Source organism: Nannobrachium achirus, assembly GCF_963921795.1.
Source record: "Nannobrachium achirus genome assembly, chromosome: 14".
In the NCBI taxonomy this organism is placed as follows: domain Eukaryota; kingdom Metazoa; phylum Chordata; class Actinopteri; order Myctophiformes; family Myctophidae; genus Nannobrachium; species Nannobrachium achirus.
In genome coordinates, this window is record NC_137821.1 from 11,202,840 (window position 1) to 11,216,646 (window position 13,807).

The 13,807-nt window shown below is 44.2% G+C and overlaps 1 protein-coding gene across 1 annotated transcript in view; it reads left to right on the forward strand.

The window, feature by feature from the left end:
• pde5ab (phosphodiesterase 5A, cGMP-specific, b) overlaps positions 1-13,807 on the forward strand; it is a gene marked incomplete at both ends in the record, with an annotated part of 127,398 nt that overhangs the window by 38,419 nt on the left and 75,172 nt on the right. The window contains 4 exons of the mRNA XM_080742229.1: positions 1,218-1,307; positions 3,236-3,307; positions 6,705-6,794; positions 7,331-7,579. Of these exons, the coding sequence (XP_080598355.1) occupies positions 1,218-1,307; positions 3,236-3,307; positions 6,705-6,794; positions 7,331-7,579 (501 nt within the window). The remainder of the gene's footprint in view (positions 1-1,217; positions 1,308-3,235; positions 3,308-6,704; positions 6,795-7,330; positions 7,580-13,807) is intronic.

Here is a 13,807-nt window from a genome sequence, read left to right on the forward strand (position 1 = left end):
GATTCACTTGTCAGCATGAAGGCAGATGGGATTCCTCTGTACTAGTTGCTAACTTATGTTTAGCGTATCGGACGATTCATTTTAAAGAACAATGACATGTTTGTGATGATGACGTTGTGATGTCATCGCATGATTACGCCTGAACCTCAATGACGTCTTAACATCAGATCAACTGTAGCCTGGTTCCAGCCCATAGACCCCGCCCACTCTCAGAGTGGACTGTTTCTCTGGTCTGGTGTTGAGTAAATGAACCGATCCGAAATTGCGGCTTCTCCAATGAGCGCAGGGGGTGGGGGTGGGTCTATCGAATATCCAATCCGTGCAGCAGTTGAAACGATTACGTTTCAGGAAGTTCACACACCAGGCAGGCAGGCACACACACGCGCGCGCTGATTTCACCAAGCTGTTAATGTTGGTTACATGTTTCTGGACGCAGTTCTGTGTGGAAGCAGTCACTGGCAAAGACAGACACACACACACACACACACGCCGCGACCGTGTGTCGCGATCACGGTGCGTCGCGAGTGCGCGGCCGTGCGCGTACACACTCGCACAAAAGTCCCTCCCCCGTAAATCGTTCAGACGGGGCACAATGTCAGACTCAAGCGTCAGCTGAGTCTGAAATCAGGCTAGATCAACTGATCAACAACCCACACACATGCACCAGACTCGGGTCGACGCATATTATTCTTAGATTTTTCAAAGGGTCGGGACCCCTAGGGGGTTCTCAGAGTTACTACAGGGGTCCTCCAAATCTTTGTGTGATAGAAACCTTTTTTCTCCTTTTCTATATTAACCACTTGAACCCTAGCGTCCAAGCTGCGAGGCGTTGTGAGCTTGTAGATCGGCTATTTTCGGCAAAGAGGTTTCTTGTAGAGGGGAAAAAGAGCAGACTAAGTACTGATCTGTCCGATTTTTCACAATCCACCATAATTGTCTAGGATTGGCATCTAAAGTTTGTGGGGGTGGCTTTGAACAATATGCTTTAAATCATGACCGCAGCGATTCCACTCGTGGTGGAGATGATAGTATATTATACTATTGTCTTAAGGGGACCCCAGGAGGACTGCAGCTGCCATTTCAGGCCGCAGCTAATGTGGTAATGTGGATCCTTTTAAATAAACAAGTAAACAATCGCTTTTATGGTTGTTTGCTTGCATTTGCGATGGGGTCTAATTATGTGTGCGTGTGTGTGTGTGTGTCCTTTTGTGTTGCAGGACCCCAGGTTCAACGCAGAGGTGGACTTGATCACGGGGTACAAGACCCAGAGCATCCTGTGTCTGCCCATCAAGAACCACCGAGAGGAGGTACGACACATCACGACAAGACACCACACCACACCACTCCACACCACACCACACCACTCCACTCCACACCACACCACTCCACTCATACCAGAGCTGCGTCTCAAGTCCTTAAATCAAATCCTATTTCCTAGCTTGTATGTTAGTCCCTCCATCCTATTTCCTATTTCCTTGCTTGGATGTTAGTCCCTCCCATTTATTTTATATATATATTTTTTTAAGATTTGTTTTTGGGCTTTTTATGCCTTTATTGATAGGACAGTAGACTGACAGGAAATGGGGAGAGAGATGGGGAATGACATGTGGCAAAGGTCGTCCGGATCGGGAATCGAACCGTCGACGCCAGCAGGCATCATAGCCTAGTATGTGGTATGCGCCTTGACCACCAGGCCAGCGGGCGCCCCTTAGTCCCTCCCATTGAGGAAAATAGAGAGGAGGAGATGTCCCATTTCTGATGACAACATCACAAGATAGTAGTATGCCAAAACAAATTCCTATGTGTATTACACGATGGTAAATGAAGGAATCTGAATCTGAATTTCAGTTTCTCTAAATCAGTTTAAGTGCTCTGATTTAACCCTCCCCATATTAGTCTCGCGTGGCCAGAGTGCTGACGCCGCGATTTGGAAATGCTCCTGTCATACAGTCTGTGGCATCGTAAGAAGAACGATGAGTACCCGGTTATAGCGGAAGTGAAGCCCCCTTGTCACTTCCGTTTTCGTCTCACATTGCGCACATTTATCATTATATAAATAAAAATCATCTAAGCATGTTTAGCTTACTTTATGGAGAAGACATATAAAATTAATGGTAAGGAAAATGTATTTGAAAAAAGGTGGGCCTCTTATCTATTAAATAGGGATAACATGCCCACTTAACTCTACCTTTTGTTTTGTCCATTTTATTTGTATTTTTGTTCAAACCAAAAGTATTTCAGACACAATCATCAAACAAAAAATCACACCCGTGTGAACTGAGCGGTGGTCGTGGAGGCTGCGCAACAGCAAAACAAATATATAATAATAATAATAATTATAATAAAAAATATTAAAAAAATATTAAAAAAAAAATAATAATAAAAAGATATATATATGGGGGGGGGGGGGGGGGGGTGCTTGCTTGCGTGTGAGAGAGAGAGCCATCCATCCATCCATGTCACTCAGGCCACCACTGGTATTGCAGTTGATGCTCAGGGCAGACTAGACTCAACAGCACCTCTCTGGTCACCAGGGGTACTTAGGCTACATACGGACCCACCCACCCACCCACCCACATACATAGACGGATACACACACGGCCACGCTATGGAGACGGTGTGACCACCGCTCAAAAAGCCTCTTTATCTTATTTTCTTTTTTATTTTATTTTATTTTGGTCTCTGTATATTAGTTTATTTTGTTGTAGGTGATGGGTTTTTGCACTAAAAAAAAAAAAAAAAAAAAAAAAAAAAAAAAAAAAAGTCAAGATGTCCATACAGGGCCATGACATGTAAAAGAAAAATATGAACAATGACAGTGAATCTGTTTTCTTTGGAAGATATGTTACATGTTGAATGACTTTAATAAAGTATTAAAAAAAGCATGTTTAGCTTAGCAGAAATGACATTTTAAAATATATTTTCTTGAACGGTAATGCCGGTTTCCATTATTCGCCGTTCAGGAGGTTTAGTTCCAGACTCTATATAGCATTCGGAGATTGTAGAACAGTTGTCTGGCTACGCGAGACTATCCCCATATCAAACCATAAAATGCAGAAAAAAATAAATAAAAATAATATATATATAATATAATATTATATACATAATATATAATTGGAGTCATAAGTCATGCTACACAGTCCAGGGGGACATTTTGGGTCAATTCTCAAGAGATACATAATCCACAATAATATCTCCTCTGTTTTTCTGCCATCTTTCTGTCCATATATCCCAGGTGGTGGGCGTGGCTGTGGCCATCAACAAGAAACGTGGCGAGAATGGAGCTTTCACAGAACAGGACGAAAAGGTGAGGAAAAGAACCATCATCGGACATACAGTAGGACTCCTACAACACCATTTTTTCAATTTTTAATTAAGTTAAACATGTGTGGAGAACCCCCAAAATAATCATATTTGAATGACGGACGCCCACTCTGATGAGCACATTTTTTGTTCTACAAGCAAGACATGTTTAGGTATTTTTCAGGTCTTAGGGGCCCTTCAGATGAGCAGCGGTTGCCACAGGGGCTCCCGCTATAGGATCAGCGGCGGCCGTACCGCTGTGAGACACAAACACACTCGCTCAGTGAGTAAACGCTGTGCGGTATTTCACAAAGATGAACACAATCCATCTCTCACCGCCAGCGTGCACATGCACGAACGAGCACGCTCGCGGGGATTTCACGGGACTGCGCGCTCGCGGCGCCCGTCTCCCATTGAAAATTAATTACTAGGAGGCGGTGGCCGCGTACTGTCTGGAACCCCCTTTACCGGGTAAAATGTTCGCTTTACTGTCATCTGGAGACCCACAGGTTGAGAACCGCTGTTCTATCCATCTGTTTGACACATTCATCTCTATTCATCTTTTATTCTCATGTATCCCCTCTCTCTCTCTCTCTCTCTCTCTCTCTCTCTCTGTCTCTCTCTGTCTCTCTGTCTCTCTCTGTCTCTCTCTCTGTCTCTGTCTCTGTCAGTCCATCCGTCTTTCAGCTCTTGGTCTTGGTTTCCTCTCACCCACCTCCTGGTGTGTTCATCCGTCATTCGTCTGTGTATACATCCATCTCCTCTTTCCTGTCTTCCTTCTTCCACTCTGTCTTTTGTCACCAGTCAGAACGTCGCTCAAAACACACCTTCGCGAGGTTAAAGCAATGATGACATGCAGTCTTTGGTCCTTAAAACGTGTATTAACCCATTTAGAACGGGTACACATTATAGTGTATCATTATTTTATGCTTTAACTATTGAAAAATAACAGATATACAAGCTCACAGCGCGGCACCGAGTGCCCGCGCTGCGAGCTTGTAGATCTGCCATTTTTGAAAAATCGTGAAAATTTGAATTTTGACCCGATTCTATAAGTGTCTTTTGAATCCTTCTAAGGTTTTTTGACGTATGTTTCTATGTCAGCAATCTGGCCAGCCATCGTCAAAGAAAAGGTCCTTTTCACTTCACTGGAGCTCAGTTGGTCTGTTCTTGAGAGACTAACTACTAATGTCAGTGGTTCTCAAACCTTTTCATGTGAAGGACCCCCAAAATTATATTTATTTGGCCACGGACCCCCATTCAACATATTTAGTTCCAGGGACCACCCAGAAGCAAAATTTGAGTTACAAACGTTTGCTTTTGAAAATACATATATTCAAAGATTTGCACACATTTTTACGACTTTTTCAAAAATAGCAGATCTACAAGCTCGCAGCGCGGCACTCACTCGGTGCCGTGCTGTGAGCTTGTATATCTGCTATTTTTCACTGGTTAAAGCATTCAATAATTCTAGGCCTAAATTAAAATGTTAAAACTGAAAACTCCACTCCAGTGAGCCGCCATGGCAGTTTTTTTTCCTGTTCTGTTGCCTTTTGACTTGCAAAGATAATACACCTATATTCCTGTAGGTGTCATAGTTCAGGAACTTTCCTGTTAATTAAAAACGGTTTTATGCCTGATGAAGGTCTGAAGAGACCGAAACGTTGTTGAATAAAGTTATGGATTGTAAGTGAAGACGGCTAACCACTTTAACCATATGTTATACATTTATGGCTGTTAGTCAAATCATTGGCTTTCCTGGCACAAAGTGTTTTTGGAGAAGGGGGTCCGCAGTCAAGTACATGTCATTTTGGGGGGTCCTTGACATGAAAAAGTTTGAGAACCACTGATTTATTCAACCTCAAACAATGTGGCAACTACGTCATTATTCTTTTTCGGTGTGTGTGTGCGAGTGTGTGTGTGTGTGTGTGTGTGTGTGTGTGTGTGTGTGTGTGTGTGTGTGTGTGTGTGCGTGCGTGTGCGTGTGCGTGTCCGTGCATGCGTGCGTGCATGTGCATGTGTGTGTGTGTGTGTGGTGATGATGAGGATGAAGATGATGATGATGAGTCAGTTTATTCATCATCCAAAAAGTCATCAGTGTAAAATGTTTTTTGTGGGGGGAAAAAAATGCCACAAAATGTTGAAATCTCACCTTCAAAGGGGAAAAGATGAAAGATTGATGAATTTGCTTGTCTGACTATTTATTCTCCAAATCAGATGAGGATACTGTATGTACTGGTATTCAAGTCTGATGAAATCCCTAAGCAACCGGAAAGGCATTTTTTCCTCTAATTTCATTTTCTAAATATAATCCTTTGTTTCCGCTGTCTCTCTCTCTCTCTCTCTCTCAACAGTGTTGCCATTTCTGCTTATTATAAGCAAATTGGCTTGTTTTTTCTGTAAAGTCACTTGCAACTATTTGTTGCTGCGTTTTTTTGGGACTTAATGTTTCTAAGGCGTTGCTGTCTAATGCAGTTTAAACCAGTGGTTCTCAAATGTGTTCGTGTCAAGGACCCCCTAATTAATATGCATTTGTCTGCCGACCCCCCATCTGAAAATATTTTAATGCCATGGATCCCCATACAAGATGTCTGTCGTTAAAATGTTAAAATGTTTTTTTGTGAAAATAGCAGACGTACAAGCTCACAACGCGTTGCATTGTGATGTGTTGCGAGCTTGTTAGATCTGCTATTTTCAAGTAGCCAATGGTATATAGGTTTGTATCCACACGTTTCCTATGTCCCATGAGCCTTTGCGTGAAAGGTGGGCATCACTCCCTGTCCTCTAAAGGGGAACACACACTGGACGCCGAGGTGGCGCGGAAGCGGCGCGTCCAAACATACGGCCCCATTATTTTCAATGAACTAACCCACACCAGTGGCGTCAGACGCGGGTCTGCCGCCTCGTCTGCCGTGCCGATACGCCACTTTTCTATTTTTCCAGCGTTTCCGCACGGTGAACACGTTCTCCCATGGTTCTCCCCACCGGGGGAAATGGATGTGCTGTGTGGCAGCGTGCCGCATCCAGTTGGGGTTACCGCGCGGCACTTCACGTGCGTTGATAGCTGTGCAGCCGCCCGCGTCCAGTGTGTGCTCCCCTTTAGCTGTTTCATATGATTGGTTGTTGTGCTGCTGTGGCGCCTGAATCTCTGCATGGTGATTACTTGGTGCTTTGTTAAGTGATTTGAATCAGCTGTGTAGAGGAAGTGAAGCCCACATTTCTCCCCAGTAAGCTTTTTGGGAACCTGGTGGATAGGCCTCTTTTGGGCTTGTTTTCATAGACCTGGTTTGCTTATTTCTCTCGCAAAACCTGACAAACACTGTGCCAAGATAATAGCCTCTCTCTCTCTCTCTCTCTCTCTCTCTCTCTCTCTCTCTCTCTCTCTCTCTCTCTCTCTCCAGGACTTCTCGTCCTACCTGGCGTTCTCCGGGATCGTCCTGCACAACGCCCAGCTCTACGAGACCTCACAGCTGGAGAACAGGCGCAATCAGGTGGGTGTGCTCAGGTGCGTGCATGTGTCTTTTGTGTAGGTAGGGTAGCACAGAGTCCTGATAAGGGGGGGGGGGGTTCCCATGCCTGGAGGGAGGATTGAGTGCTTGTTTCGAGAGGGGATGGGGACACTGCATCCATTGGAATTGGAATGGATACGGGTCCATGTGGTTCCATTTGTACATTCTCAGGGTTAAGGGGGTGCTTGCAAATAAAACGTTTGAGACCCACTAGTGGACTCATATATGTGCCATAGTGTCGTAAATCAGAGTCGTACATATTCTGAAAATAACCTTGACCTGACGTTCAGTAATTAGGTATTATTATCAAAATAAGAAAATTAACCCCGGGTTGAGTGGGATAAGACAGTGGTTCTCAAAGTGGATTCCAGGGACTCTCTGGGTTCCTTTAGGGGGGTCTAAACGACCCTTACAAGACTGTATCTGTAGCCCCTTCTCCACTACAGGGCCGAACCAGAACTAGAACCAGTACCTTCCAGAACTAAGAACTTTCAAGAACCCGTAAAGTTCCGGGACACTGGAAAGTTCTGGTTCCGCCACTGTCAAAGTTAAGGGGAGACCTTCAAATGTGGAAGTTTGAGAACCACTGGGATAAGATGTATTGTTCCCTGTGTGTCTTTGCGGGGCAGGTGTTGCTGGACCTGGCCAGTCTGATCTTCGAGGAGCAGCAGTCTCTGGACTCCCTGCTGAGGAAGATAGCAGGAACCATCCTGTCCTTCATGCAGGCCCAGGCCTGCACCGTGTTCATCGCTGATGAAGACTCCATGGTACGCACTTACATGCACGCACGCACAAGCACAAGCACACACTGATTATTATTTTTTGGATTTGGATAAAATTCATTCAGGTATCCTGACCTGAACGTCTGTTTACTAAAAAGCTGGGGAGACACGGAGAATTTTGAGGTGTTTTTTTTCTTCTTTTTTTTTCTTTACAGGAGTATTTCAAATTTTCAGTATTTAATTTTCTGCTCCACTCATACTGCTCCATTATAGTGTGGTACGATGTGTACTTCCGTAGGATTTTTGTGCTAAAATTGATTTTTTTGCAGATCCTGGTTCTATAGAGTCCAAACTATGAGAAAATTATGGGTGCCAACTTTTCCGGACCCCCGCCCCCTTTCTGGGGGTCATCTAGTTTGGGTCCTCCCAGAACAGTACGCCAGCCAGTTAATGTCCAATTTTCTTAATATTAGGATTGTTTTGTAAGTTTTAAAACATTCTGAGTTCATTTATTACACTTTTGAAGCAGCCAGAATAACCTTTCTGGCTTTTGGTTGGGGTCTTTCCTCTCCTGGGACCCCCCAGACGTATCCCTGTGCCTATCTCAGTAATCGCTCTGCTCCTCCTCCAGAAAAATGTCACATTAGATCATAATTGAATAAATGTTTTTTGTAGCTGGGCTCTAAAAACAAAAATGAGTAGTAGGCAAATACCAGGGGTCTTCCACAGGGGCTTCGGGACCCCTAGGGGGTCCTCAGAGTTACTAAATAGTGTACTTCTAATCATTTTTTTAGCTGAACTTTAGGCTTTTATAGGGACCAAACTGTCAGAAAATGATGAGGGTCAGATTTTCCTGACCCCTTCCCCCTTTTCTGGGGGGTCATCTATTTTAGGACCTCACAGAACAGTATGCCAGCCAGTTAATGTCCAATTTATAATATTAGAGCTGTTTTGAAGGTTTTAAAACATTCTAAGTTCATTCATATATTGCACTTTTGAAGCAGCCAGAATAACCTTGATGACTTTTGGTGGGGGTCTTTTCTCATCTGGGACCTGGGACATTACAGTCCTTGCTCTGCTCCTGCTCCAGAACAGTGTCAAATTAGATCATAATTGAAGGATAAAAGCTTTTGTAGCTGGGCTCTGACAACAAAAATGAGTAGCTAATACCAGGGGTCTTCCACAGGGGGTCTGGGACCTCCAGGTGTCCTCAGAGTTACTATAGGGGGCCAGCCAAATCTCTGGTCACCCCAACCTCCCAGTCAGCCAAGACATCTGACTGGAAAATACCCCCCACTCTCTGAATTCCATCCATTTTCTTCAATTGGTGGAAGCTCAGGGCAATTTGTCAGGTGTCATTTATACTGCATTGTTGGCATGGAAGGTATGTGGTAGCAGTGCAGCTCCAAGTTCTTTGACTGAAATCCCATCCCATTACCCTGCATTATCACAGATGCAGGGTTGTTGGATCAAAGTGCTCCAATGACTCCAATGTTGATGGAAATAAGTAAGCCTGGACAGTGGACATGATAATAGTTTGTCACAGGGACATACCCCAATCCAGCCTTTGATGCTGAGGTCATACATTCAAGATGTATGACAAGATGACTGTGTGTGTGTGTGTGTGTGTGTGTGTGTGTGTGTGTGTGTGTGTGTGTGTGTGTGTGTGTGTGTGTGTATGTGTGTGTGTGTGTGTGTGTGTGTGTGTGTGTGTGTGTGTGTGTGTGTGTGTGTGTGTGTGTGTGGTAAATGGACATGTTCTGCGTGCCCGCTCTGACATCACACTCTGGCTTCACTGTGATGGCACACTAACAGCATCCCTTTTATGACCATATAGCCTATGGAGTTCATTGATGTCTTTTATATTAAGCCCATATCTAACAGGACTTCATATGGGAATGCCCATATGGAGGCACATCGGCCACATTAACAGAATCCATATATGGCCAAGACAGATGGCCAAGACAGCCCATAGCTGTGTGGCTGGTTCTATAGACAGGGATCTCCATGTATGGGCATAAAAGGGTATGATGTCAGTTGTCATAGACATCATAGGACTTGCACATAACAAATAACTGAGTTAGCATGTTTGGGCTCTCACAGAATATCTCCATAAAGTATATGGATCTCCATATATGGGTACCAGGGGTCTCCATATATGGGTAACTTGTCCAATATACATCACTGGCCAGATGGCAAAGAATTGGCGCCCTGAGGCATCTTACTAGTACTGAGAATATTAATAAACCATCAAGTACACTACATAAACCCAGGATGCATAAAACTAACAGTTTCTTTTTTTCTTTTTTTTTATAAAAAAAAATAACAGTTTCTAATATTATTCAAAAAGAGAGCAAATTGTAGAACTGGTTGCAAGAATAGGGCCAAAACTGAAATAGCCGTTTGGCTGGCCCCCTGTAGTAACTCTGAGGACACTTGGGGGTCCCGGACCCCCTTTGGAAGACCCCTGGTATTAGCTACTACAGGTACAAAAGCTTTTACGCTTCAATTATGATCTAATTTGACACTGTTCTGGAGAAGGAGCAGAGCAAGGACTGCAATGAGTACTGAGAAAGGCACAGGGGTCATTACGGGGGTCCCAGGTGAGGAAAGACCCCCACCAAAAGTCAGAAAGGTTATTCTGGCTGCTTCAAAAGTGCAATATATGAACTTGTTTTAAAATCTTCAAAACAACTCTAATATTATGACAATTGGACATTAACTGGCTGGCATACTGTTCTGCGAGGTCCTAATATAGATGACCCCCGCCCCAGAAAGGGGGCAGGGGTCAGGAAAATCTGACACCCATCATTTTCTATACGTTTGGTCCCTATAAAAGCCAAAGCAGTAAAAAAAAATATTTTAGCAAAGAAATCCTTAGAAGTACCCTTCGTATCACACTATGTAGTAACTTTGAGGACCCCCAGGGGTCCCGAACCCCCTGTTGAAGACCCCTGGTATTTGTTACTATATTTTTGTTTTCAGAAAAAAAACCTTTATGCTTCAATTATGATCTAATATGACATTGTTCTGGAGCAGGAGCAGAGCGATTACTGAGATAGGCACAGGGGTCCGTCTGGGGGGTCCCAGGTGAGGAAAGACCCCAACCAAAAGTTAGAAAGCTTATTCTGGCTGCTTCAAAAGTGTAATAAATGAACTCAGAATGTTTTAAAACCTACAAAACAATCCTAATATTAAAAAATTGGACATTAACTGGCTGGCGTACTGTTCTGGGAGGTCCCAAACTAGATGACCCCCAGAAATGGGGCGGGGGTCCGGAAAGGTTGGCACCCATCATTTTCTCATAGTTTGGACTCTATAGAACCAGGATCTGCCAAAAAATCAATTTTAGCACAAAAATCCTACGGGAGCTGTTTTTTGGACGCATCGTACCACACTATTAATACGATGCAAATATTTTACTTTTTACTCCACTATGATTAGTTAAAAACATTGGTTACTTTGTAGCCACTTATGCCCTATTTAAACTTTGGCTATTTGAAAATAGCAGATCTACAAGCTCACAACACGCCATGATGTGACGTGTTGTGAGCTTGTAGATCTGCTATTTCCAAAAGATTTTCCATTAATTTAAATTTTAGACATAATGAAACAGGACAATCTGCATACTGAGAACCTTTAATTTAGTAAATTAACCAGACTTGTCACAGAGTATTTCTACATTGCAGTATTGATACTTTTACTCAAGTCAAACATTTGAGTACTTTTTCCACCACTCTGTGTGTATATATGTTTGTCTGAAACGACAAGCTAAGAATAACCGTCAGGGAGCCACCAATGGGTTCCGTAACGTAAACATGGAACGTTTCTTGGACGTTCGGCCTCGCAGAGGACATTTCCAGAAGCCTGGAATTAGCAGGGCAATCCTTCTCGGCTGACCACAGCACACGTAGGCAGTCGTTGCTCAATGTGTGTGTGTGTGTGTGTGTGTGTGTGTGTGTGTGTGTGTGTGTGTGTGTGTGTGTGTGTGTGTGTGTGTACTTGCTATATTTGTGTGGCAAATCTGGCAATAGTAGAATTGGAAAATTAGACTTTTTGAGGACAAGTTTCCTGGTCCCTCACACAAATCGTCACTGTCGGGCAGAAACCTTGTATCTCCATCTCTCTTCAAATTTGCACATTTTATCGTAAAGTAAAGCCCTGCTTCATCATACAAGACTGTTGCACAAAACTAGTGAAAATAGCCGATCTACAAGACCACAACGCCTCACGGTGCATTGTGGTCTTGAAGATCGGCTATTTTCACTAGTTTAGATTGTTTTTTTAAATTATAAATACAAAACAGTTTTGGACATACACGGTTTCCATCCGACAACGACGAAATGGTGGTTACAAAACATTATCAGATGGCCAGATATATGGCTTTATGGGTCCTTGGCTTGGAAAAGTTTGAGAGCTACTGATTTAGGACCCGGTCTACGGCAAAATAAAATATCAGATGTGCCGTCCGTTTAGGCGGCAACAGCATCGTCGGGGGTTGAAAACGCGTCTCAATGTAAACAGGCATCACAGGGTAATCCGTAGAACCTCTATGGTGTCATGGCTCACGCCGCCTCACGTCGTGCATGCTACGTTGTCGGCGGAACCACGCTGCACTGGCGTAAACAAACAGCTGCGATAGGGAATAGATCGGGAGTGGTTCTACGGACGCTCGACTGATCTTTCTGGCAGCGCGCCACACCGCCACCTAGCCCCCTGGCATGCACACTACAGTCTTTTCAATGACTTTAAGGTTAAAAAGTGAGGCACTGCAGAACAGGGCACCAACCTTGGGGGTGGGGGGCACCAGATGGTGGGGGTAAAGTGAAAGAAGACCTAAACTATTGCCACAAGACCGGAACACCTTTGGACCAATGGCTGCTGAAGGACCTGCAAAACGGCGAAACACAACCCTGTGTAAGCGGGGAATCGAAACGCGTCTTAGCGCAGGGCACCGCGAAGGGTTAATCCGCCCCTGCGCGCGTGTGCTCCTTCATGCGAGCGTGCATGTGTGTGTGTGCCCCCGCACTAGGGAATGGACCATAAGCGGTATTATCATTTATCGTGATAAATGAAACACTCAGCATAATCGTATCGCGGAGATTTAATTTATCGTGATATCGTCCTCTGTCATGCACTGGGATCAATTCACCTTTTATTTGCAGAGCTGCATATCCGGTACCACTTAAATCCTCTATAATTGGTAAAGGGTACTTATAATATACGTACTTGATACATACTTCATACAGTCTTTTTTTCACTCTCTATCAAATGTCTTTGCCAGAAAATTGCCGATCTACAAGCTCACAACATGTCGCAACGCCACATGTTGTGAGCTTGTAGATCTGCTATTTTTTGGAAAAAAGTTCCGCCCCAGGATAATGGCTTTTGATTATCGCGATAATATCGTAAACCGCGATTTCTTTTGTTACATCAATTGTGATATGAAATGTTCATATCGTCCCCTCCCTACCCCGCACACATTCAGTGCAACACAATGGCGCTGTCGGGGTCGCGGATGGTTATAGGAGAGAAACCAACATAGAGGTAATGAATGGACGCTTTCAGCCGGGAGGATAATGGAGCCTACACTCAAACCTTGTTTGTTCTGTTCTGTGTTCTGCCTCCTCACACCAAATAGCACTCCTTATTTTGTGTTTCTCTCTCTCTCAGGCACGTGCACACATAGACATCAAAGGGGGTTTGAGCCTCTGCCCTTTTATCTGTCTGTAAAAAGTGTCCTCTCCAGACCATGAATGCAGTTTTTACTATGGTGAAAGAAATGCAAATGCCCTCTTTCCATGCTGAAGGCAGCATTCAAGAGAAATGCCTTGTCCAAACTCTCCTGAACTTGAATGCAGCATCTTATGTTGAAAGAACTGTTGAAAGAACTGCCCTCTCTGTGTCCACGCCGTTACACCACATCTCCAGTATTCACTTGATTATGCTTAGTTCAATGTGGTATCAAGCACTGCGTTGTGAGCTTGGAGGTCTGCTATTTTCGATATTTAGAAATTTCAGCCCCTGCCTCTCTAACATCCTCTGCACGTCCCTGCTCTCTCTTTCTCTCTCTCGCCGGCACAGAGAGCGTGCAGCGACGCTCACGTGCGCACAAAGTGTGACTCGTGACGTTTGGGAGTGGGGTGGTGGGGGTGGTGGGGGCGCGCATCAGTCTGTACTTTTCTCTGTTGCTCAGAGACTTACTGTAGGTACACAAACACGCACGCGAGCGCGCACACACAAATGCACTCACAAATGCACACACACACACAC